At 45.3% G+C, this 27562-nt stretch overlaps 1 protein-coding gene across 16 annotated transcripts in view; it reads left to right on the plus strand.

Moving 5' to 3' along the window:
* MAP2K4 (mitogen-activated protein kinase kinase 4) overlaps positions 1-27562 on the plus strand; it is a 147034-nt gene that overhangs the window by 35443 nt on the left and 84029 nt on the right. For 7 of the 16 annotated variants that reach the window (XM_014577690.3, XM_075903434.1, XM_075903425.1 and 4 more), the window contains 2 exons: positions 15472-15504; positions 17217-17319. In XM_014577690.3, coding sequence (XP_014433176.1) covers positions 15472-15504; positions 17217-17319 — 136 coding nt within the window. Of the gene's footprint in view, positions 1-15471; positions 15505-16303; positions 16672-17216; positions 17320-17772; positions 18675-27562 lie in introns of those variants that run through there. The other 9 variants (XM_014577691.3, XM_075903426.1, XM_075903430.1 and 6 more) reach the window with 3 other exon arrangements.

Below are 27562 nucleotides of genomic sequence, written 5' to 3' on the forward strand. Positions count from 1 at the left end.
TGTGGTGTTTTTCCTGAAAGTGAGGAACTCCTTAGTCTGGTGGAAAAATCAACCCAACTGCTATACAAGCCTTCCTATTGGACATTCTGCTCCAATAAATGTATCACTATTGGAGCTCACCTCACTGCCCTCATGACCAACGGCAGATGGACACCTTTAGGAACCAGTTTCTTCATCAGTCTGTTGAAATTCAGGGCAATCAGCAAACTGATTTCATTTTCTGCCCCTCATCAGGGGAACTAAGGGTACGTCTAAACTACATTGCTCCGTCGACAGAGCCATGTAGATTAGCGTACTCAAAAAAGGGAAATGAAGCGGTGATTTAAATAATCACCGCTTCGTTTACATCAAAATGGCTGCCGCGCTGTGCTGATGAGCTGTTTGGCGGCACAGCGCAGTAGTCTGGACGTTCTGCGGTCGACAAGGAAAGGCTTTGTCGACCACCCCGGTAAACTTCATTCCTCGAGGCATAGTGGAGCGGTCGACAAAGGCGTCTGTTGCCAGACTACCGTGCTGTGCCACCAAACAGCTGATCGGCACAACGCGGCAACCATTTTGATGTAAATGAAGTGGTGATTATTTCAATTGCCTCTTCATTTCCCTATGTCTAGAAAGCTCACCTACATGGCTCTGTCGACGGAGCCATGTAGTCTAGACATACCCTATGTCAAGGTCATGACAGACAACATATCCTGCATGTTCTATTTCAAGAAGCAGTGATGAGCAAGATCCCCCTTCCTGTGTGCCCAAGCTGTTAAACTGTGAAACAGGTGAATGGTTCATCAGATGCAATTTTCAGCTGTGACCTTTCCTGGTATTTGGAACACCACAGTTGATATTCTCAGCAGATGCTGCTAATAAGCCTATGAACAGGAGCTAGATTCTCAGATGCTGCACAGTATATTCCAAAGATGGGGACTTCCGGAGGTGGATCCCTTTGCCACCTTCAGGAACAAGAAGTGCCCTCTCTTTTTCTCTCCACTGCTTTTTGAGGAATTTCTTTCTTCTATCTTGGAAGAACTGGCTATTTTGCATATTTTCCCACAACGCTGCTAATACAAAGGGTAATGAACAAAATCAGGACAAGGCCAGAATTATCCTTACCTTATTGGCGTTGCTTAGGGTAGCCTTATGTGCTTCATCTGTATGTTAGAAGCTGTTCAAACTTCTCACCACTGTTCAAACTTCAAACTTCTCACCACTGTTCAAATTTCAAACCAGCTGTTCAAACTTCTTCCAGGATGTGAGCGTCATGTACTTCATCCCAACCTAAGGGTTCTCCACTAGTGGGTGTGGTTCCTCAACAGTTCACAGGGCTAGAATCCTGCTCTGCAGATGTGCAATAGTTATTACTGCATGGAAGAAAGAAATCAACCCACATTACTTTTCTGTGGAAATGGAAGAGATTCTGCTTGGTATTGTCAGCCCCATATTCTGTCTTAATCTTTGCATCTCTCAAGTTACCCTGAATTACCCGGTGTATCTCAAAAAATTGAGTCAGCTTGGTTAAGGTCCATTTGGCTTCATTTATCTGTTTTTCATCACTCTGTTGAAAGGCTCTCCATATTTGCTCATCTTGTGTTTATTAAGGGGTTGGGGAATCTACACCCAGATTAGAGACTTCACTTCAGTCTCAATCTGGTGCTTAAATACCTGATTGGAGACTTCCATTCCAACCAGTGATAACCTGCTGCCTGTTCCGTTTATCTATGAAGAATTACTTTTTTATACCCCCCACACGCTGTCTCTCCTTCCCCCCACTCCCTGTTACACACGCATCAGTTGAAAAGTAACTGGCAATCTAGTAGTATGCCCATTAAATGATAGGATTGAGAAACCTGCTTTGTGTGACCCTGCATGTGCCCCACAAAGCATTGCACACCCTCTCCAAAACGCCCTGTGGCCAGTTGCACAGTGAGATAGCTACCTACGTGCACTGCTCTCTCTGTCAGTGCAAAAGCTGCTGGTGTTGATGTGTTCTGGTGACACAAGGAGCATAGTGTAAACACACAGCAGTGGTTAAATGAAAATGCTTTAATTAAAGAGGCCTAATTTTTGTTGACAACCCTTTGTAGTGTGGACTTGGCCTTAGTGATTTATGGGAACAAGTGCTATTCTGAGAACCAGGGACAAGAAGCTCAAATGCTCTCAGAGATGCGAAAGTGCACATTACCACTTTCAGCTGGCCTGTTTGCATCTCTGCTCCTTCCTGCTTCAAGCAGATGTGCAAAGAAAGATATAGCCTGCTTACTGTAGGGAGGCTGTGTAGGACCAACCCTTGACCAAATGACCTGCTTTTCTCGGATACCACTTAGTCTCATTTAGGACAGTTGAGGAGCATGAATCATTACTACGTTAGCCTGACTACAGCCCTCTGTTTAATTAGTAGTACTTTCCTTAACAGTACTTTTCAAATAAAATTGGAGTCAGCATGTGGATTTTAGAGGACTTTGAAATACGGGCTTTTAAACCAGATGCTGATGTCAGATCTTCCAAAAGAAGCCCTCAGAGAACATAGGGGCTAAATGGATATATTATGTCACCTTGAACTACCCAGTTACTGTGACACGAGGCTGCTTGCAAACCCTCTAGCTCAGTGACCTCCAACCTTTTTAAGCATGAGATCACTTTTTGAATTTAAGTGGAATCCAAAATCTACCTCATACCCAAATATCCTTGTCCTGCCTCCTTTGTGCCCCTTCTCCGAGGCCCTGCTCCTGCTCACTCCATCCTTCATCTCTCCCCCATCCTCCCTCACTTTTACCAGGCAGGGGCAGTGGGTTGGGGTGCAGGCTCTGGTCTTGGGTATAAGGATTTGGAGTGCAAGGGGGGCTCTGAGCTGAGCTTGGGGCAGGCAGTGAGGTGCCAGAGGGGGTTCTAGGTGCAGGCTCTGGGACGGTGTTTGGATGCAGGGGTGCTCAGGGCTAGGGCAGGGCTTTGGGGTGCGGGGCAGTGTTCATGACTGGGGTAGACTTTCAAGATGTGGGCTCCGACTGGGCACTGCTTACCTCAGGTGGCTCCTGGGTGGCAGTGCAGTGTGGCTAAGGCAGGCTCACCCCTGCCCTGGCCCTGCACCACTTCCAAAAGCAGCCAGCAAACGTCCCCCATCCCAAGCCCTGCTCTGTGGAGAAAGAATACAGAGTGGGAGGCGGGCACCTTGCCATCAGTACCCTCCCCTCTCTCTCTCCCCTGCCCTGAACAGCAAGCAGGAGGCTCCTGGGGGTAGGCGGAGACAGCTCCAAGGCAAAGGGCAGGAGGTAGGGGAAGGGCAGCTGAAGTGCCAGCACTTGATAGCCTCTTGGCCAAACCAGTCAGGACCCCCTGTCAGAGACTCCACGGGTGCTCCACATCAGAATATATGCACTCTTGCTTAGAGAGATTTGTCAGAAGTGTTTGCACGTGTCCTAGAATACCCTCATGCCCCAAGAGAAGGGTATACAGAGACCCACTGTCATGCCAGTTCCTTCTCAGTTACCTAGAGCAATTCAGATATCTGCTAGTTGAGCAACACAGCTTGCTGCACCTTGCTTTATGTTATACCCTTTTCTCTTAGGTTTTGGTTTTTCTTGTATTATTTTTATTTGGCACAGTTCTTGCTTTGAGCTGCCTCCCCCCCCCTCCCCCCAAATCATGGCCTTTTAGATGCATTTGTTGGCCCATCGTGGCCTTTAAATACATTTCTTGGTCCAGATCCACAGGCTCAGGTGCAGGTGAAGCTCATGACACAGGCTTCAAACCCTGCCAGCAACTGTACAATTTATGAAGGGCTTGATTGGGACCTCCCTGCCAATCATTAAACCTACCTCTCAAAAGGCCCTTACCCATGTCCTGTCGACACTTGCAGGTCCACCCTTTGAACCTATGGCAAACTTACGCCATAACCCACCTGGCCATGAATGTGACACTGTTGGTGCCATTACTTCAGGCAGGGTCAGTGCGCTAGGAGCCATTATGTCAGGCTCTCCCTATACGGTGCTACACAAAGAGTTGATTTTCTTAAAGTTACTCCTCAAATTTCTACCCCAAATTATTTGAATTCCACATCAATTAGATAGTACACTGACTTGTGTGTTTTCAGAAACTCCATGCTTCTTCCAAAGACAATAGGAATGTTTTCTTCCACAATGTTCTGGTGTTCTGACTGCAAAAACCCAGAGCCATTAGAAAATCTCCAAGAATCTTTACTGATATAGAAGAAAGATTGTGTGAGCGAGCCATGTCCTCCCAGAGGGTTTCTAAGCGGGTTTTGGGATGCATCTTTGAATCCTACAAAATAGCAAAAATTCCCCCTTCAGACACTGCTACAGCTCACTTCACATGAGCACAAGCTGCCTTCATGGCGTTACTAGCGGATGTTCTCCAGCAGGGCAGCAACTTGGAACTCTGTCCACATTCTCACTCAGTAGTCCATGAAGCAACTACAGACATAGCCATAGGAATGGCAGTAATAAAAGCATCACACCCTCCTCCTGTGTGAATACTGTTCGCATGTCACCCATGTGGAATACACATAGGAACAATCGCTCATAGAAAGAAATGGAGGTTACTTGTGACTGGAGAGGTGTAGATGCACACTGCCTTTTATGCCCTAGATCAGGGGTGGGCAATAATTTTTTCTGAGGGGGGGGGCACTTGACTAATTTTAGTATGTGGTCATGGGCTGGGCCCCCAGAAGGGGCAGGGCCTCAGGCAGAAGGGGCGGAGCCGCCTTGGCACTGCATCCTTTGGAGGGGGAGACGACTTTGTGCGCTCCCTCTTCCTCAGACAGATTCCCCAGACGCCCAGGGAGATGGGGAGCAAAGCCTCGGAGGACGCTGGCAGCGGGACAGCCGCGGCGCGTGTGGGCTGTCCCGCTGCCCGCATGCTCCACGTCTCCCTGGTCTGCTGGAGACAGCAGACCAGGGAGACGGGGAGCAAAGACAGCCGCGGCGCGTCTGGGCTTTCCCGCTGCCCGCGTGCTCTGCGGCTTTGCTCAGCGTCTCCCTGGTCTCTCCCCCCCCCCCCCCCAGCAGACCACGGAGATGCGGAGCAGCTTTTCTCGCCCTGGAGGATGTGGGTGGCGGGACCGGGGCGCATCTGGGCGTCCCGCCGCTCCCGTCTTCCGGGGCGGAAAAAACCCCGTTCATAACTGTGGATCCGACATAAGTCGGATCCGCATAACTCAGGGACTGCCTGTACTTTAATCTTGGGTCTTAGTTTGTCCTGATCCCCAGTCTGATTCGGTTGTCTGCAGCAAACTGCACCAATACTCTGTCTCATGTTTTAGCACAGAGGTGGGGAACCTTTTTTGGGGGCCACTGACCCATACAAAAATCAGTCAGGGGCACACAAGTAAGAAGCGGGGGGAGGACCTGGAGCACCAGCACAGGCTCCTCAATGCTGGGCGGGTGGATCTAAGCCTCGGGGGCTGGATCTATGCAAGCTGGGGGCTACATCCGGCCTCCCGGGACTCAGGTTCCCCTCCCCTGTTCAGCAGATAGAAAACCGATTCCTAAATATTCAAAACCCTGTGTTCCTGAATTGCCAAAGACTCCATTGTAGGTCATGGTCCTACAACACAGAGAGCGTCTCACTTTTTTTATCCACGTAGTCCTTTCTAAGTAAGTTGTAACAAGTGGTTTGTACAGCTCTTGGGTGTCTAAGGGTAGGGCTATTTATTATTCAGGGGGCAGGCTAGAGGCACAAATGAAGCCGCCCACCTATGTAGTAAAGTAGTAACAGTGGCTGTTGACAGTTAATCGATCTCATTTTCTGAGGCAGAAATGTAGCAGTATGCCTACTGTTCCCATTGCTAATTAGCTCTCGGTTCCTCCAGGAGCATAAGCCCTGTGAACGTTTTAAGACCCTACATTGCCTGAGTGATGTAAAGGATTTGTCGACACTGCTGATTTAAAGCTTTGCGTTTTAATGTGGCAGTGGGATCATGGCGGCAGTCCTGGGAGAGAGCTCTTCAGCGCTGTAGGGAACCCACGTCCGCACGGGGCGTAGCTAACAGTGCTGGGAGACTGTTTACACTGGTGCTTTACGGCGCAGTAAAGTGGAAGTGTAGACAAGCTCTGAGGCAGTGGTTCCCAGCCTTGTTATACTGGGTACTCGCAAATCCAGTCAATCACAACATTTTGGCATAATGAATATGCAAATAAAATGTTACTGGTCTACCAAAAGCTCTGGCCCCGAGAGTCCCCCAGTGCCAGCCCTAACCCATAGAGCTCCCCACCCTCCACTATCCCCCAGCTCCAGCCACTGACCTCAGAGTCCTCTGCATCTACCCCTCAGTGCCCCCAGGCCAGTCCCCAATCCCAAATGACTCTGTGCCAGCCCACGCCCTTTAAAGCCCCCCCCCCCCCCACCAGACCTCCCCGGGCCAGCCTCCTGTTTCCAGAGCCCCACTGCTCCCAACCTCCCTCAGAGTCCCCCCTGTGCTATCCCCCAGTCCTCAATATTAGCCCCATCTCCAGAGCCCCCAAGTGCCAGCCCTGTCCCTGTAGCCCCCCACCCCGAATGCCCCAGTGCCCACCAGTGTCAGCTCCCTGCCTCTTAGAGCACCCACCCCCCAGAACCTCCCAGCACTAGCTCCACCCCTGGAGCCCCCAGTGCCTGCCCACCCTCCTTACTTAGTCCTGCGCTGTCTCCCAGCCTGCTGCCCGAGTTGCAGCTGCTCTGTGGCTGCTGTGCTGGGCTTTGTGCAGCCCTCCCGCCGCACAGTGAAGCGCACTTTCACGTGTAAGAAGAGACCCCGCCCCTGCCCAGCACTGGTTGGCTGAGCGGTGGGGCAGTACACGCCTCTCCCAACAGCTGCTGCAGGAGGGGAGCCCCTGGGCGGTGTATCCCAGCCCCCAGAGTTGCCACAGCCTGGCAGCCAGAGATCGGACCGCAGACCAGAGGTTGGGAACCACTGCTCTAAGGGAATTAGCAGCGAAGACGATCCGTGTGCTTTTTCACATTGTTCCTGTGCAACGTGTTATAGTGGGGTTAGACTGCAGCTCAGGATTTATTTTACTTACCATTTTAAAAGAAAAATGGCAGGACAATCAGAACCGAGCACTTCCTGAAGTACCTAGCCAGGTCCAGGACAAGAGTTAGGAAAACTGCATGATGTTCACGTGTGAAAGTCTGAGACCCCGTGCCAGTTCCAGGGAGAAGCCAGTGTGCAGCCCGTGCAACCCCTTCCTTGCCTCTGGGCTGATCCTGGGGTGTAGCCAGCAGGCAGCATGTGGGACCCCTTCCCTCCCTGCCTGGACTGGCCTGTCCAATCTTTGCTTTCTTGGAAATGTAATCCAAATGAAAACTTGGTAGGCTAGAGGATAAGGTTGGTTGACCAATAAGGACATAATTAATTTTTTTCACTTTCTACATTTGTTTGGAAAAAAATTAAAGTACAACAAAAAAAATCAAGTTATTGTAAATGAAAAACATAAGACATGCTGTTCAGGTTGCATTTACTCTCTGCGTATAAAAAAAGAAAAAGCAATTTATTCTACAAGACACAACATTTATTAATAAGAGGCAGCCTTGCTACTGATAAACTTTTGGCTGATACAATATATTTTGTAACAAATTGCAAAGAAAATGTTTTAATTACAGTTACTGTTATAATACATATTTTATGCTTATTAAATCATAAAGCTGGAAGAGACTTTAGGAGGTCATCAAGTCCAGCCCCCTGCCCACGGCGGGACCAACCCCAACTAAATCATCCCAGCCAGGGCTTTGTCAGGCCGAGAATTAAAAACCTCTAGGGATGGAGATTCCACCCCCTTCCTAGGGAACCCATCCCAGTGCTTCACCACCATCCTAGTGAAATAGTTTTTCCTAATATCCAACCTAGACCTCCCCCATTGTAACTTGAGACCATTGCTCCTTGTTCTGCCATCTGTCAATACTGAGAACAGCCTCTTTCCATCCTCTTTAGAACCTCCCTTCAGGAAGTTGCAGGCTACTGTCAAATCCCCCCTCACTCTTTTCTTCTGCAGACTAAACAAACCCAAATCCCTCAGTCTCTCCTCATAGGTCATGTGCTACGCTGTATAAGTTAAATTACACACAGTTGGAACTTGTACCACACTGTATATTTGATATAATGTTTAGGAATAGAAAGGGTGAACCAGTTGCATTTACCTTATGGGTTTGGTTACCGACATAATGGTTAACTGGAACTTGGCTCGACCTGTGCAGCCTGCAGCACAGTGAGCCCGGCCAGACTGGAGCAACCTTCAGGCAGGGGACTGCTCCAGCTTGGCTGGGCTCACCATGCCACACAGTGGGTCGTGCTGGTTAAACATACGATTTAACCCCGGGGTTCTCAAATTTTGTTATACCACAACCCACCTCTAAGTTGCTCGCGACCTCCCTGTAAGTTGCTTGTGCCCCCCCTCCCAGGGGGTCGGGACCCACAGTTTGAGAAATGTGGGTTTAACCAGTTAACATTTTAAATGGGATTTTACATCCCTCATAATGTTCCTAATTTTTTGAAAATGTTCATATTCGGTTTCTTGTGGATTAAACTATATGTCAATCCTGTGTCATGAATGTCAAGAAGGTTTTTTTTCATTGACTTTAAGCCATAAAGTAGATACTATAAATGGGAGTTAAAGCTGCTTCTTGTTAATTAATGTGTATGGCTAACAGAATAGTTGCTATCTCTTTCTTTATGGGTAGTATGGGTGAATGTTCAGTTCATGTGCTTATCATACATCTGTTAATTTTTCTTCCCATTTCTTTTGGTTTTCAGTGATAACTTCATTGTTCAAGCAATCTTCCCTTCCAGCCAATGAAGATTTTTGTGTGGACTAATAATGAACAGATATTTATAGACAGGCAGTGAGTTGTAAGGTTATTTTAGGGGGGATTGAGATATTGCCACCTTTATTTCTATGCTGCATTCAGAGCTGGGCAGCTGGAGAGCAGCAGCCTTTGGTCAGGCACCCAGCTCTGAAGGTAGCTCCCCGCCAGCAGCAGTGAGGATGGCAGTACCACATCATGCCACCTTTCTGCACTGCTGCTCTCAGAGCAGAGTGGCCAGATAGTGGCAGCTGCTGACTGAGGGTGCACCTCTGAAGACAGCAATACTGAGCTACAATCCCCACCAGCAGCTGCAACTCTCCAGCCATGGTCCCTCTAATCTTTAACTTTCTCTTCAAAGTTCTTTTCAACTTTCCCTTATGGCACTTGTTGACTATCGGTCTCGTGCCAGTATTTCGCCTTAGATGGCGTTTACTGCCTGCTTTGGGCTGCAATCCCAAGAAACTTGACTCTGAGAAGACCCGGTCCTGGTGAGTTCAAGAGGGCGTGAAACCGTTAAAAGGTGCCCGTAGACGGTGTGAGGCCGGTAGCGGCCTGCAGCGCACCAGGATCGGTTCGTTTTGGAGTCGGGTTGCTTGGGAATGCAGCCCAAAGCGGGTGGTTAACTCCATATAAGGCCTCTAATCTTTGCCATCCAGGTGCAGAATACATTTTCATGTGCACTGAGGCATGTGCAAATAGAAACCAAACTCTGCATTGGACTCTCTCCTGAATGGATGCCCAAGCAGCCAGCTTACAGGGAACACTGCTCTCCAGCCCTGCAGAAATAAGGATAGTAGTCCCTCAGTCTTCCCTGTGTGGCTGTCCCTCACACAAAATTTCTTTTTATGTTAGGATCCTTATAGTTACAACACCATGCACTGTCATATTTAAATAGACGAAACCATGACATTTATTATTTTTAAAATTCTATGACCATGAAATTGGTATGGGTCCCTACCCATACACAGCTGGTTTTAAACCCTGGAACTGGTACTCCATATATACAAGTGTATACTCATATCCCAAGTAGGAAACCTAATAATCTCCAAATCCTCCCCCACAATTGATTTATGTATTGTTTGGCCTTCTCTTCTTGCTTGCACTTGGCACTAGAAGGAGACCCACCTGCATTGTCTTCAGTTGTCTTAATAAATCCCTAGCATCTTAATCTACTGTATCCTGTGTCCCTCTGTTTGTATTGTCGGTTTCCATGTGATCTACTGTAAGTGGAAATTCCCAGTGTTCCTCAGGATATCCTTTGCTTTGTCTTGGCACCTGGCAGGCAACAGTAAGATGTTCTGTTCTTGTACTGAGTCATGGATAGAAACGTCCCAGGTTACTGTCTTATATTAATTAAATTCACACAAAATACAAAACTAATAGGCAAAGCTAGTATACTTAAACCTCTGTACTCCAGGTATCCCTAATCTGGGAACACTTGTGGTATGGAGGAGGAAGCGGCTCCTTTGGGGGAGCATCAGTACACAGAGCCGTGTCCACTTCTCCTGAATCTTTTCTCCACCGCTTCCATAGAGGTGGGAAGTGTGGAGCCATGTATGTCCCAGGGAGCAGGGTGCCAGAGCCCAATCGTCACCCACTCATGCCCAGACCCAACAGCACCCTCTCTGATCAGACAAAATCTTTAATCTGGCATAACCTGTTTCCCAGGGTTGCTGAATTAAAGAAGTTCAAGTGTCCTATGGGAAATAATTCATGTCCTGTAGGTTTTTGGAAAGTTATTAAAATAGAACACATAGAATGAATGAAGTTTAATTGGGATACATACAAGAAGCATCTGATATGTGTGTAAAATGGGAGGAAGTTTAGGTGTCAAGGTTCTAGTTTCCCAATAAATACCTAAAGGATAGTGTATGAAAATTACAGAAAAGAGATACCAAGAGTGGTTAGAGTAAATACATTTATGTATGTCATCTATAACATGATAGTGCCTTTAAGCTCCGTTTCCTGATTCTCAAGAGTTCAGAGACACACTGATCGTCAGTCTCTTCAAGAAGGGTGACAAATTGGACTGTGAAAACTATCGCGGCATCTTCCTCCTAGCAGTGGCAGGGAAAATCTTAGCTCAAGTCCTTACCAATCGACTCCTGCCACTCTCAGAAGAAATTCTTCCACAGTTGCAGTGTGGCTTCTGACCATTCCGAGGAACAGTGGACATAATCTACACCACTTGGCAATTGCAAGAAAAATGTCGCAAACAAAATCAATCCGTATACATGAATTTCATCGACCTAGCCAAGGTGTTTAATTCAATCAACTGTAGCGCCCTATGAACCATCCTCTTAAAGACTGGTTGCCCCCCAAAATTTGTCAGCATTCTGAGGCTGCTTCATAACAATATGACTGCCACAGTCCTGAGTAATAACGGATCCTGAAACAACTCCTTTCAAGTCAAAACAGGAATCAAACAAGGCTGCGTCATTACCCCATCGCTGTTCTTCATCTTCATCGCCATGACCCTCCATTTCATTGATGGCAAGCTTCCAGATGGCGTGAAGATTGCCCACAGAACAAATGGGAATCTTTTCAACCTCAGGAGACTAAAGGCCAAAAGCAAGACCTCCACGACTTTGATCATAGCGCTCCAGTATGCGGATGACAATATGGTTGCTGCTCTTTTCCCCCGTAGCTCTTCAGAGCATCTTAAAGCACTTTCGCTATAGCGTAGGAGAATCTTGGCTTCACACTAAACCTCAAAAAGACCAAGGTGCTCCATCAACTCTCGCCAATGGGACAATCTCATACACCATCTATTAAAATCAACAGAGAACTGCTGAAAAACATGGAGCATTTCCCATACGTTGGAAGTTATCTCTCTGCCAAAGTCAACATTGACGCAGTACTCCATCATCGCCAGGGCTGTGCAAGCTCTGCTTATGCCCACTTGAGACAAAGGGTCCTTGAGAACCAGGACATCAGTGCCAAGACAAACTCCTTGTGTACCGCGCAGTGTTTGTTCCAACACTTCTGTACAAATGTGAAACTTGGACAACATATAAGTGTCACCTGACGGCACTTGAACATTATCAACACTGCCTCAGGAGAATCTTAACTATCCTTTGGGAGGACAGGCACACAAATATTAGTGTCCTGGAAGAATCGAACATGACCAGCATTGAAGCTATCATCATCTACCAACAACTTTGGTGGACTGGTCACGTAGTCTGGATGCCTGATCAGCTCCTGGTCACGTGGTCTGGATGCCCGATCAGCGTCTCCCAAAACAGATCCTGTTTTCTAAGCTGAAGGAAGGACGGAGGAGCATTGGGGGCCAGAGGACGCAATTTAAGAACTTGTTTAAGGCAAACATGAAAAAGTGCGGCATCAGTGTCGATACTTGGGAGAACCTTGCCTGGGACTGTCCCCACTGGAGTGGTAACCCATGAGGGGAGAGAAGGGTCCCACCACAGTGCAGACGAGAAGAGGCGGAGAAGGAGAAAAAAGCAGCAAAAACTGGCCCGTGTCGCTCCAAGATCCACCAGCACCTGCCTCTTCTGCAATAAGACCTGCAGCTCCAGATTCAGGCTGGTCAGCCATTTACAGATCCACAAATAGGGTAACAGGAAGACGTTCTACTTATTATCGAGTGGCCGCTGAGAGGGAGAGAGAGTGCCTTTAAGGACAAGTCTTCTGTTTAGATTATGGTTGCTGTAGTTAGATATAAAATGATCCTATCCTACCATATTATGATGCTTTTAAAGAGAGTTTGTAGGACTAGGAAAGGAATGTTCCTCCTGCACTTTGGACCACTGGGGCAATGCATGAAGTTTAGGGGTCCATTTCATACAAAAACAATTAAAGAGAAAATAGATAGAAAATTGGACTTAGTTTAGGAGCAGAACTGATGCATCATTTACTGGAAAGGAGACCAAGGTGTGACACAATCATTTTCAGTAAGTACCTGTCAAGAATTAACACACAGTGGGTAGAGAGGAGCGAACGTGCATAAATGAGCAGGAACAGTTTTAAGGTATATAATGACCCCTTTAGTGATACAAGCATTGACTTTTAAGCATCTGAAGTCCCTGGGGCTGCTGCTGAGAACAGGGGCAACATTCTCTGATACGTTTTAAAAGAGAAAACTTGTAGCCGTTTGCCATAAAACTTTTTATTGCTAATGAGGTCAGTTAGACAATAGAGTGACATCAAATATATCTAAAAAAATCTCATAGGAGCAGCTGTGTCAGTCTGTAACTTTAAAAACAATGGGTGGTCCCGTGGCTCCTTATAGACTAACCAAAATATATAGAATCATGAGCTTTTGTGGGCAAAACCTAATTCATCAGGTGAACTGGAATGGAAAAAGCAGAAACTAAGGGACATATGTAACAGCAAGTGAAACTGCAGATAGCACTGATGGAGAATGTGTGGGAACCTCAATTCCTTCCTATAGTTATGGAGGAGGATAGGCCCATGTCAGGTGCCAGACTTGGTCCTGTTCTTGAGTGTGGCCAGTACAAGAAATCCCACAAGGGGCATCTGTGGCCTACTCTGCCACACCATTCTCATCCCCAAGAGAACTGATTAACTCCTGAAGCAGGAGGGTTTATAAACCTTTCAAAATGTGTTCACATTAACTGCTACAATGAAGGAATCCATGTTATCTGTGTAAATGGTCAGTCCTCCTTTTAATATTGCTAAATTCTAGGTCATAATGACGTACCGTGGCAACGAGTTCCAATCTAATCACAACAGTCTGTAAACAAGTATTTCCTTTGACTTTCCCACCTTTGAAAATTCATTGCATGTCCATGTTCTTATATTGTGACACAGGGCAAATAGAAGTTCTCTGTATGAACCTATTGACTGTTTCTAGGCCATCCATTATTTTATATACTTTTATAATGTCTCTGCTTATTTTTCTCCTTTCTAAAGCAAACAACTTCAGTCTTTTCAGTCTCTATTCATATGGGAATTTTTCCAAACACTTTTTTTTTCTTGCTACTATTTGGTGAAGCTCCTTGAATTCTGCAATATCCTTTTTTGGGATGAAGTGACCCATATTCTGCACAGTGTTCCAAATGGGAGGGATGGGGTGGAGAACACTGCTTTCTGGGAAATTGACCCATGCTCCCAGTCATCCCTGCATGACTCATTTTGGCCCAATCAGGCATTGGGATACTTACCGCTGGTGCACTGCACTCTGCATCGATGTAAGTGGTCTTGGTGAGGGTGTGTACCGAGGACACAAGGAGAAAACTGTGTACATTCACAAAATCTATGTAAGAGTTGTGATGGCTGTATGCCAGCATAGATCAGCAAAATTTTGTCGTCTCAGCCTGACCACGGTCAGAGAGTCCTTGGTCAGCTAATGGCTTACCTACATTTAAAATGCTACAGCAGTATAGTTGCTCCGCAACAGGTTCACTGTTGTAGAACCTCAGTATAGATACTATTTACACTGACAGTGTAGGTCAGTGGTTCCCAACAAAGGGTACATAGAGGTCTTCCTGGGGGAACATCAACTCATCTAGATATTTGCCTAGTTTTGCAGCAGGCGGTAACTAGACCTTCACCTGGAGTTAGGTCTGTCCAGCTGTTTCTAAGGGGTGTGAACAATCCAATCATAGAATCATAGAGCTGGAAGAGACCTCAGGAGGTCATTGAGTCCAGCCCCCTGTCCAAAGCGGTCCAATCCCAACTAAATCAACCCAGCCAGGGATTTGTCAAGCCGAGACTTAGTGTAGACCAGATGTAGAGTCTCAGCAGGCCTTGTGTCGACACGCCAGTTTTACTCCACTCAGTGTTACTCAACATTAAGGGTTTACCTATGCTGGCCCGCAATGCAATGATACGGCTATTAAAGTGCTTATTTGGGTTTGAGACGTAAATGCTTTATGAGTGTGGATGTGCTGCTGTGGATTAGCTTGCATCAAGTTAAATAGGCTTTGTCAATGCAGACATTTCCCCATAACGCAGGATATTAGGGATTGCCGTCTGAACTATGGTGAAGGAACTCTACAAGATGCAGCATGTACTGTTCAAGAAAGCTAGTACCATCCAAAGAATGCAGAAAATTACCACGTGCCTCTACCACCTACAATGCAATACAAGAGAGTGGACCCACAGTTAGAGGTCTCCTGCATCCAGGAGAGGCATCTTGTGCTCCCTGCCTGACATTGGTGAGGGACTGTGCTATCTGGAGATTCTGAAGGCAGCCTTTCTCTCCTGACGCTTGCTCCCTTTTCAAAGCACACAGATGATACTGCACCAGTCTTTGGGTTTTGTGACAGCAAAAGGGTTTTTGTTACATTTTAATATGCGAAAAATTATACACACAGTAAAGGTCCAGAGTGCTGTTTTGCCCTCCTTAGAGAGAAGCAGTCACCTCCCAAAGAAGATGTCAGTGTAAAAGTCTACAATGGTTTTCGTGTTTAAATCAGCATTTCTCATTTTCCTTATTTAGTAACTTATGTTAAACCTCTTCTTATTTTTCCCTAAGTCATGGTGTGTATTCACTGAGGACGGCTGCTTTATAAGGGAATTCTTATCCTTTAATGAAAAATCATAAAGCTTCTAGAAATTCTTCAATGTTTATGCAATTCATGCCTTATGCATTCTTTGTCAAATACTGTAAATAATAAAATACACTCCAGTCAAGCCCCTTGGGAGAACTACAGCCTGGGGTGTATGTGAGCTCACTGAATGATTCTCTACCTTAATTTACAGACGTCCACTTGGACACTTTTTCAGCAGAATCAAGTAAGTGTGAAAATGACGGTCTTCTATTAAGAGCAAAGATTTGGAAATGTTGTATAATGAAATTACTGAAATGCAGGGCTGAGGAAACATTTATTCATATTGGTACCTTGAATGCAGCCAAATTAGGAATGTGAATGGGTCCCCATTGAATGTGGGTTGTAGCAGTTTGATGATACCCCATAAATTATTTCCTACCTGGGGAAGCAGATTATAACTAGGGGCCTGGGGTCAGAAGGGATTTTATTTCTGTATTGAAGCAGGTCACTTAGGGTATTTGGGTAGCGCATTCCATGATGAGATCTACTGCTGTGGTAGAGTATCTGTGTTTGGTGAAGGTAGTTTTGAGTGTGGTAAGGTATATATCCTGACCTTTCTCCTCAGAGAATATTCTGTGACATCTGAGTTAGAAAGGGGGCTGGGAGCAGGCAGCAGCCCCAGGGCAAGAAACCTGAGGACTGGGAGCTGCTGCAGTTGGGCTGGAGTGATCCCCAGCCTTGGCGGCTTTAGTTGGTTAACCGGTTAAATGCTAGGCAAACCTAACGTTTTACTGGCTAACTGATTAGCCAGGATTTTACATACCTAATCTGAGAGCCAGGCTGTAGGTAACACATTTCATAGTCTGTTTGGGGTGGTTATTGGATCTGAATGTAGATGAGGTGATCCATGAGTTCCTTAGATATAGTTATCTGTAGGGTTCCATTGCTGCAGCTGAATGTGATATCCTGGAAGCTGATGCTAGTGTGGCAGTGTTCCACTGAGATTTTTATGGATGGGTAGCGGTTGTTTTAAATTGTGGTAAAAATCTGTGAGGGAGTTTAAGCGATCTGTCCAGAGGATGAAAATATCATTGATGTGTCTCAGGTGTATATTAGTTTCAAGGTGCATTTGTCTTGGCATTCTTTTCAAGGTGGCCCATGAAGAGGTTGGCATTGTTGGGGAGCCATCCTAGCAACCATGGCTGTTCCCATGGTTTGGTGAGTGTTTGTTGTTGCTATGGTGAGGATGAAATGGATGATTTTGGTCATGTGTGTTGGTAAGGATATCTGAGTGTTCTCTGTTGTGTTATAAATATTTGAGGCAGACAAGTATGCTGTCATTGTGAGGGATGTCAGTATATAGGGAAGTGACATCCCTGGACTGGGGAGGATGGTGTTCCAAGGAAGTACGGTAATGTTGTCAAGTTTGGAGAGGAAGTCAGTTTTGTCCTGGAGGAAGGTGGCCCTGTGTGATGTGGCACTGTCAACCTTCACTCCATTTTAGCATTGTTTTTTGCCCGAAGGTTGCTGGAAAGCACATATTGGCTTGTACAAAAGGAACAGTCGTTATGCTACATTTATAGATTCTTTCATTCACAGATCTCAAGTGCTTTACAAATGTTACAGGACATCTCACCACTCCTGTGACATGGTAGACTTTTGTGGTGTGCATTTTACATATGGGGAAAAATGCAGGTGCAGGGAGGCCAAGTCATGTATTCCAGATCATATAGTGAGTTGGGGGAAAGTTAGGGTAGGAATTCTGACTTCATTCCTCTTTCCTTGCCACTAGTGTTGTGTGCTAATGTGAAAAACATTTCCCTTTTCTTACATTTTATGGTTTTTGGGGAGGGAAGTTGTTGTTGATATTGTTTTGGTTCTGGTTAATTCCAGATACCTGAAGAATAGGATGTTTTGTTGTCCACAAAAAAATTACTTTCTGTTCATTTCTCCCAGGTAAACGTAAAGCATTGAAGTTGAATTTTGCAAATCCACCTTTCAAATCCACAGCAAGATTTACTCTCAATACGTCTGCAGTTCCTTTCCAAAATCCTCACATGTGAGTATAAAATCAAGGCTCCAATAATGAATTAATTCTGAAATTATTCTTCCTACCATGTAATGTTAATTGAAAAGCTGTTTCACTGTGTCAGTTATGTTGTAGGCTGTTTAAAATGCTAATTTGAATCAGTGTAAAAGAGTTTGTTTTAATGATTTTTAATAAATTAGGAAAAGGATAAGCTAGAACTCTTCTTCAATTGGGACTACTGCCTTTCAGGATAGGACAGAGAGCTATCAGTTAAATTGTAGTTGATACACAAGTAGGCTGTACCTGTAACTAATTTCCAGTTCTGTTGACTATCATTTTCCTTTTCTCTATTCAGTACTTTTTGCTTTTCATTAAAGATAAATATGTGTTCCTGTGTTTACTTGTGAAGACATATAAATGTGATATAGTGCATAGCACAAAAATGAAAAATAGTAGACTGAAGAATGTAATTTTGCCAAAATCCATATTTTGGGGAATCGTTTAGTGACTAGATCTCACTGACTTTCCAAGCAAGATAGGGAGAGATTTGTGTAAAAGTTGAATATAAGTGGAGAAAAGAGCTGCTTCTGAGATTAAACATGATAAAATGTCACAGAAAATATTAGCTTTGTATCCTCAGATCCATCAGTCTGGATTGATGGGTTACTCATCCGCAAGAGTAAGAGTAGCAGAACTCAGCTAGTGTGCAAAGATGTCCCTTAATTTTTCCTCTTGAGGTTTCTTTACCAGATGTCAAGAGTTTTGCCAAAGGCGAGTCTCAGAAATTTCCCCTGGAGTTTTCCCAGCTGGCTGTGGTGCTCCTGGATTTGGATGGTGTTTTTGTTTTTAGTATGATTCTGCTTTGCATGTTGCTGCACCCTTCCTTTAGCTTAGTGCCTTCTGCTTCCCCAGAATATCTTCCCTGAGGTGTGTTTCTGTCTTTGATCGCTCCCTCTATTCTGCAGCTTTTTGAGCAAGTTTCAGCTGAGTTAGGAATATATTTCTGAAATTCAAGTAGCCATTGCAAATAGGTGAAAAATATAGAAACTTTTTGTGAGCACTTCAGCAGATCTCAGAACCAAGATAGAGGTTTCCAGCTCTCTTTCCTTAAAATATGCCCTACACTTCAGGGACATTCTTTCCTTCCTTTTTTAAATACAAACACATCTGTGTCATTGTGTCTTGGTCTCAGATTTTCCATAGGAGGTTATCTTGTAACCTTTCCTTTTTTCAGGCTCCCCCTCCATCCTGCTTCATAAGATATTCAGTCTCCCTTAGAAGGCCATCTCTCATGACAGTGTGCCTACCATGATGCTCTCTGCCTTGCAGTCTATCTGTGAAATAGTGGGTACTGTCAAGCATGGAAGAATCTTGTGCTGGATGCGGTGAGATCTTAAGTTCCAGATTTATGTTAGTTACACCGGTGAGGTTGCTCTTGAGTAAGCACTACTCTGGTGATGTGGGCACTGCAGTTATGAAGGGGGCTAGAGACCAGGCTGTTCTCTAGGATAGTTGATTCTGTGGAGCCCAATGAATTTGGACATGTTGAGGGTCAGATACAGTGTTAAACTAACAGAAGATGTGTCTGCAGGCAAATGCTATTAGAGGATAAAAGGTGTAATGGTTCTTTCTGTTTGAAAGGTGGGTTAGTCCATTTATATAGACTCGGAGATGTGTGACCCGCCTCATCGCAGATTGTGTGGTCTGGATTGTTTTCCTCTGTCACGTGGGAAACCTAGACAAACTGAGGGGACATGCATTTTATCCTTGTGCTTCTTTGTGGGTTCTGTTTTTTCAAAGACAACACTCTTACCTTTTGATTGCACTCCTTCCACAGTTTCCATGCTCCTGTAGACACTGGTGGGCTACCGCATAGGACTCCAAATTCATTTTTCCTTTGTGGAGAGACCTCTCTAGGCCCTGAAATGGATTGGAACCATTTTTCGCTCTTTTCATGAGACAGATTAATGGATGACTAATTTGAATTGGATATTTCAGACCATCTGGCTCCCACTTTTCAAGGGCCATTCTGACTGAGATTGCTTTCTATTTATTACGTTACTGCTTCTTCTCCAAGCCTTGTGGATTGAGTGGAGTTGGGCTTTTTAGGTTCATGTGCCAATGCTGGCTCAGAACGGTAATGCTGACCTCTCCTGTCTTGATGGATTTTGCTGTATAGATCCCGTTGGTCCAGATAGGTGGATCTGAAGATACAGAGAGGTTAATTTCTCACATGAAATTTAGGTTTCTGTGACTTGGATCCACCAATCCGGAGGCTGTCCCACTGTATCTGCCTCCAAAAAGGGCAGAATTTACTGTTGTCAAATTGTTCTTTTACCTTTTTCTTCTCTGAACTCTTGAAATAATTTATGGGAAGCTGAGAGGAACAGGTTAGTATTGACCAATTGGAGCCACAAAATGTAATTGCCTATTAGCTGTATTCTCCTTGATTGACAGGTTGTGATCGGGGCACTGATCAGGCTGGATTGGTGGATTTTCAGGTAAGAAATTGTGGTTTCTTAATATGTAAATGGAGACTAGGGCAATGAATGTGGTTTTCTGTTCTGCTGAGGCTGTCCTATAAATTCTGCTACTGAAACAAAGAAGCCACTACAGAAGAGGAAACCAAAGTAGATTCCACCAGCCAAATGTATCCTTCATAATTCCACAGTGTAGCCTGAAGTTACACTTAAGTTTTATGCAGAGCGACACCATCCAAAGACCATTGTTCTCAGCAAGCAGTGTTCCACGTTGGACCAAATGATCTGAAAGAACTGCCTGTTGGCTTTGGCACTTGTTATGGGCCATAGTTCTACAAAATGTGAGGGGAGCTGCAACCCAGCCTAGGTGTGGCCCTCCTACTCCTGCCATTGGGCAAAGTTTAGCTGCCCTTCACCACAGACTGTGTCTAAGCTCTTCTTGTCATCTCACTTGCTTTAAAAAAATGGAGAATAGTGTGAAAAAATAGCATCCGGGATGATGTTGAGCTAAGAGCAGGGTTTTAGCTTCTCTGATTTTGAGGCGAAAGATCAATATTAAACCTATTGAAAGTGTTTCATGCAGAGATTTGAGGTATACAGGAGAGCTTCCACCATGACAGCTACATTGTGCCTGGCTCAGTTAGCTGTAATGAGCCTATCAGTTGCTTTAATAATAAATAAACATCTCATTTTTTGAAAGAAGGTAGATTTTTAGGGCAACTTCTATATATATGCCCTGGGATAACATTTTCAAAAATATCTAAGTACCATTTTTAAGTGACTGCATCAGATGTTTAGAAGAATTTTGGTGCCGAACTACTTCTAAAAATATGGGCTGTAGGCATTTAGAAGGCTAAGTACGGGGCTCTGTGTGCAGTGATAGAGGGATCACGTGCTCACCTCCCAGCCCATTGGGGAGTTAGGGTATTCCTGTAGGAGTGAACAAAAGCTAAGAGAAGAGGATGTTGCTTAACAAAATACCTTGTGCACCTCTTCAGTGCAGAAAATGGAAGGTAACATCCATTGGAGTAAGTGGCAAAACTCCCATTGACTTCAGCAGGGCCAGGATTTCACCCTAAATATTTTCTAAATGTGATAGAATTTGGGAGGATTTAGAATAACCTTTAAACAGTAGCCTGACTCACAGTGCCTTGGACTGAGATTACACCTGGGAGGTATTTCTAAACCAAGCCCTAGCAAGTCTGGAATTTGGCTCCCTGAACTGCCTACATGATCCTATAGACAACTCCACCTTAATGCAGTCAGCAGAGGGAGAAAAGGAATCATTGCCTCCGAACCTTACTTGGTCTGACAGAACCTGGATTTAGTGCAGCTCGCCTGAACTATCCGGCTCCTGTGGAGTGACTTGGATGCAGCTGGGGATGACTTTTTGAAGTGTTATGTTGGTTGGGTTTTTCGTCCATGGACAGCTCATGATGTGGATTTTGTTTTTAAAAACTTTCTTCCACTGAATAAAGGGCCTGTGGTTGCTATGGTTGGGTAATTCCGAGAATTCAAGTTAGTTGCTCTTGTTCTGGATGACATTAGTGTGACTGCTTTACGGGTGGGTCTGGACTGGATTAATGTCAGTGTGAAGCACCTAATGCAAGAGATAAGAGTGAAGGGTTTTAGAGTGAAGTGTAGTTCTAGTTCTTACTACTGCACATGGCCATCGGATCATGAGTAGGGCTCTGTGTCCATCATGGAGGTTGTGGAATTGATAGATCTTGTGACGTTCTGTGATCTCCACGACTTCTGCAACAGCATGTGTGTCTGACCCCAGGGCCATCCAAGCAGCTGGCTTCAGAGCTAACTCATCAGGTGGCCCTGGAGCCTGCCACACCAGCTACTGCTGGAACAGCTCTGCAGCCAGCTGCTTTTATAGTCCAGCAGCCAGTCTGACTGGACACAGCTGGAACAGTGCCAGAGCCAGCTGCACTGGAGCTGCTCAGGCAGCCCCAGACAGCTAGTCCTCGGGACTGCCTGAGCAGCAGTCCTAGGGGTGGCTGGGGCAGTTTCTGACAGTGGTCCTGGGGCACTTGGCACAGCCTCTGTTGGCAGCTCCTGCCCCCAGCAGCAACCTGCCCCCAAAGGTGTCCTCTCACAGCAGTGACCCTCTCCCCCAAGATTTAGTGAGGGGTATATATAATATAAGTCAGGGACAGGTCCTAGGCTGTGAACTTCTGTTTATTGCAGTGATCTGTCCATGACCTTTTACTAAAAATACCCATAACTAAATCAGAGTCTTAATCGTAATGAAGCCTAAAAAGAAGGGGCAGCTCATTTAGGTCTAAGTGTAGCCATGCTTACTGTGTCTATTGTTTGAGTGTCATGTGAATAGTCTGGGATAGCGTGGTGCTTTTTTCCTGCATAGGTATACAGCACTTAGCCCTATCGTGATAATATAGTGCAAAGCAGAGAAATACCATAATATGTCATTGTAATTAGTTAGCTTCAAAACTACTGACTCTGTTCAAGAAGTTGAGGAACAACAAAATCCACAGTAGTTACATTATGCAGAGTACAAAATCTGTGCAGTGTTTCCTATTTTGCCTCTCTGAAAATGCTTGTTTAGAAAGACAGTATAAATCATAAATATGCTTAAGTCCATGTCACTTAAACTTGTACTTAACTTTAAGCATGTGCTTAGGTAGATTGAAGTCAATACAGGTTGAACCTCTGTAGTCCGGCAACATCCATGGTCCAGTATGATTTCAATTATCCGGATGGCCGCTTAGCATGGAGATGGCCAAGTTTCCCACAGTCCCATAAAGTTTGTTTACAGCTACCAGCCCTGTCTCTCAGTGTTCTGTTGTGTTATTTAGCTCTAATTTGTCCCAAATGCCTTCTAAGAGCCCAGAAAGCAGTGGGAGTGCTGGTAATGCTGCTAGAGACAGTATTGGCCTCCCATGATTCGGCAAATTGTCTGAGCCGGCACCAGTCAGGTCCCAAGGGTGCTGGACTAGAGAGGTTCAACATGTAGGATTTAAGCACATACATAAGTAGTGTCTTGAATAGGAAGGCTGCCCTTGATGGGGGCCTGGTAAAAATGGATATTAAGGATTGAGGTGGTTTACTGAGGGATGATGTGCACAGGGCAATACATAATCCTTTCACAGTCACACTTTTTATTACGATTGCATTCGTAGCCTATAAAAAGTTAATCAGTCATTAGTAGATATATACACATAACAGACATTTGTAGTATGTGTTACAGATAATTATAAACATTGGTGGCAGGAATTAAAATTTTTTATAAGCCATGTTTATAAGCAATGTCTAAATCGGTTGGACTCTGTAACAATCTATAATAACACTCCAGTATTCACTCTACCTAAAATATTTATAGATGGACCCTTAACATAAAGTGTTTTCACCTTCTGTCTTCCGCATCCAAATGCGATTTAGGTCACAAGTAAAATTCATGCCATCGGTTCAGCCACGTGCTTGTTAGTTACTAGTGCATATTACACACGATCTACAGGAATCTATGACGAGGAGTCCCTGCTGAAGGCAGATGTGAATAGACGCAATACAGGAAAGGTTATTTGACTGGCGCAGTGTTGTACGGAATGATGGCATTACATCGGTCTGCACTTCTCCTGGCTCTCCTTAGAGTTGTAGAACTCAGTTCATTTGAGCAAATTTAGTAGCATCCCTTTGAATGCAGTGATTTTGGTATTGGCTTTCTGGGCAGTATTATTATTCCTGAAGTGTACTAGTATTCTGGTACAGGTTGCACCTCTGAAATCCGGCACTCTTGGGATCTGACTGGTGCTGAACTAGAGATTTTGCCAGACCACGGGAGGTCAATATTGCCTAGCAGCATTACCACCACTGCTTACTAGAGCTGGCTGCCACCCTGCACTGCTGGCTCTGTATCAGAGAGCCGGCTTCTGGCACACACTGGCTCCCAGGGAGCCGGCTGCCACCCCATGCTGCTTCCTCTGTATGGGTGCATCTTCACAGCAACGTTATTTCAAAATAAAGGACATTATTCCAAAATAGCCATGCGAGTGTCTACACAGAAATTCCATTATTTCGAAATAAATTCGAAATAATGGACAGCGTAATGCGACTTCTGTAAACCTCATTTCACGAGGAATAATGCCTATTCCGAAATAGCTATTTCGGAATAACAGTAGTGTGGACACTCCACTGCTGCTATTTCGAAATAGCTCCTCCCCAGTGCCTTTCAAAGTAATCACTCCCCAATGTCTCGTGGGGCTCTAATTCGAGGTAGCATGCCCAGGTTAGGAAAGCCTGCCTCGGACTAATTTTGAGGCTCCCCTATAATGTAGACATGCTGTTTTGAAATAAGCTATTTTGGAGTATTTCTGGAATAGCTTATTTCGAAATAAGCGTGCAGTGTAGAGGTACCCTATCCGGGGAGCTGGCTGCACTGTGGGCTCTGGAGTATAAGCTTTATATGACAGAGCCTGCAGCCTGTAACCTTGTAACCACTAAGATTTTCATCAATTACACAGTTACTTTATTAACCGCTTTTTAACATCCCTGCTTCTTAGTAGGCTCTGAGAAGACATTTAGTGGTAAATTAGAGCTAACTAAAATCATGCTGGACCATGGATGTTTCCAGACCAGAGAGGTTCAAGCTGTACCAAGTTCACACTGCAGAGTTTATCCTTGTGTACTAGTAAGAGAGTAGATACAGGGACTTTGCCATATTAGCTGTTCTTCTTCAGCATAGAAATCATCAGTGTGGAGTTTTCTTAAATTTCCTTGTTCAAAATCATTTGCCAAAAAATGCCTGTGAATAATTCTGGGTATGTGGCTTGTTTTAACATTTTATCACATGTACTTGATATTCAAATGCTCTTAATTGGACACTGTTAATTGGGCACAGGTCATATGATACCTTTCTGTTCCCTGATGGGGTGAGCAGAATTTGCAGTCTTTAGAATTTGAGTCAGTAGCATCTTTTGTTTTCCATTCTTCATCACTGAGATCTTGATAAATTGTGGGAGTGTGTTTGGTTAATTGTATCTCTTCAGACTATGACAGACAGATCAGTTGTCAAGGCCTCTGTAGCTGATGTGGTTTGCAAAGCATCTTTATTTAGTGTCTTTTGTCTGGTGTTCTCCTCTTTGAAGAAAATATTGCTGAAATCTTTTTTGGAGTATGGATTGCAGGTGCTACCTGCAGCAGTTTCTAGCTGCTGTTTTCCTTCCTCCTACTGAGTCAGGATTCTCTCTAACACGGGCATTTTACAGAGCAGAGATTCTGCATTGAGGTTATTTTTAGGAAGGTAGCAATAGCAGGGAAGAGGGGTTGTTCCATAGCTTTGTATTTATTAAGTTATTCTGCACCCTGTTTAACTTCTTTTCCTGATTCTGTAATTTGTCTTTACTGTAAGTCTCTGTGCCCTCTGCTAGCTGTTCTTTGGTATTTGCCATGTCTTATGGCTGCAGCAGCAATAGTGACATGAAAGGACTGTTTTCTCCTTTCTCATTGGTTTTGACAGATCGGTATCACAGAGCCCTATGCTGCCAGGACTTCTGGTCTTTCTGCCCTGACACCAGTGTGTTCTGTCACTTGTGAGTGGGTCATCTGCAGCTTTCATTTGCTCCAGTGAGATTTCTGGAAGCTCATCACTTCTGAAAATCTGGATAGTCCTATTCAAGTGCCTAAATCTAACATACTCTGAAAGCAGGTACTGATCTGGCTTCCATCACGTCACACTCTTTTCAATGTACCTGTCTGTCCCCACAGACTTCTGATGGATAGGGAAATGCTATTTCTCGCATTTTACAGAAGGGATTAAGTGACCTCTGAGATCACACAGGAAGTCTGTGATAAAGAAGGGAATTGAAACTGGATCTGCAGAGTTCCAGGCTAGGATCCTAACTACTGGCCTGTTGGAACCTAATTTGAATTACTTCAGTTTGGAAAAGTTGGTCTATCTGCAGTAGTTAGGAGCCCACCTTGCATCACGTTAGTCAGAGTCTGAATAGCTAAAGGGTGAACTTTTGAATAAGCAGTTACCATCTTACAAAGTAATGCCTGCCCTCAGGCTGTGGAATGTCAATGTGATTGCCAGTTCTGTTCTCTGTCTTGTCCACAACGTGAAAGGGAATCAGGAAATGGGAAGTCGGTGGGTTTGCGGATGATACTAAACTGTTTAAGATAGTCAAGACAGAAGCTGACTGTGAAGAACTTCAAAAAGATCTCACCAAACTGAGTGATTGGGCAACAAAATGGCAAATGAAGTTTAATGCGAATAAGTGTAAAGTAAAGTACATTGGAAAAAATAAACCTAGCTATTCATATAGTATGATGGGGGCTAATTTGGCTACGACAAATCAGGAAAGAGATCTTGGAGTTATCGTGGACAGTTCTCTGAAAACTTCCACACAGTGTGCAGTGGCGGTCAAAAAGGCAAATAGGATGCTAGGAATTATTAAGAAAGGGATAGAAAATAAGACCCAGAATATCTTACTGCCCCTGTATAAAACTATGGTACGCCCACATCTTGAATACTGTGTACAGATGTGGTCTCCTCACCTCAAAAAAGATATTTTATTACTACACAGCCTGTTTTCTATCCCTTTAACCATTCTCACATCTATTCCATGAGCCCTTTCCAGTTTTTCAACATCCTTCTTGAATTGCGCACATCAGAACTGGACATAGTATTCAAGAAGTGGTCATGCTGGTGTCAACTACAGAGAAAGAATAACCTCTTTATGCCTACCTGAGGTTCCCCAATTTTCACATCCCAGGACAAGCGGCGAGGAGTCCTGTGGCACCTTATAGACTAACTGAAGTGTAGGAGCATAAGCTTTCATGGGCAAAGACCTACTTCATCAGATGCATCAGGATTTTAAAACTGCTCGGTGCGGCGTTGTGCCACACGGTCTAGCTCCGGGTTCGGAGTCTGGGGACTTCTGGGGTCTGAGTGCAGACTTCGGCCCTGCAAAGTGGAAGGCAGAAGGTAGGGGAGGGAGGGCACGGCAGGGGAAGGGGGAAAACTAGGAGGAAGGGGTGGGAGAGGAAGAGGCTTGTGGGGAGGGGGAGGAAGGGGCTTATGCGGAGGGAGGAAGGGGTGGGAGAGGATGGGGCTTGCGCGGGAGGTAGAGGGGGTGAGAGAGGATGGGGCTTGTGGGGAGAGGAAGGGGGTAGGAGAGGAAGGGGCTTGTGCGGACAGGGAAGGCACCAAGGGACAGCATGGAGGAGAGACAAATGCCAGGGGGCCAAGTGCAGACAATGAGGAAAAGGGCAGGAGGGGAGGTGTCAGCGGGAGAGGGGACAGGGTGATGCTGGGAGAGGAGAGAATAAGGGCATTGGGGGCTAGAGGGGGGAGGGGGAGGTGCTGGAGAAGGCTTGAAAGAAGGGGTGGGCATGAGAGAGGTGGGGATGGAACAAGTCGTGTGAGGGCACAGAGGGGAATGGGGGTAGAGAGTGGTGAGGAGGGTGGGCATCAGGGAAAAAGAGGGTAAAGGGGGCAGGAGCAGTAAGGAAAAGGGGAAGGCACCAGGAGGGTGCAGGGCTAAGGGAAGGTGCAGGTGCCAGGGGATTCTGGGGGTGAAGCAGAAGGGCAGACGAGGGAGGTGGAACAAGGTGTACCGGTAGTTCAAATTAGAGAGCCTAATTCGAACTACCTACTCCGTGCTGCATGTAGCCACGGGCACGGAGTCCGCACTAAGGGGGAGTTAAAAACGGTGGCGCCCGGCAAGATGCAAATGAAGCCCGGGATATTTAAATCCTGGGCTTTATTTGCAACTTCGAATGCCTACATTAGCCACTCTAGTTCGAACTAGGGTGGCAGTGTAGAC

The sequence above is a fragment of the Pelodiscus sinensis genome, chromosome 20 (genome assembly GCF_049634645.1).
Source record: "Pelodiscus sinensis isolate JC-2024 chromosome 20, ASM4963464v1, whole genome shotgun sequence".
Lineage (NCBI taxonomy): Eukaryota > Metazoa > Chordata > Testudines > Trionychidae > Pelodiscus > Pelodiscus sinensis.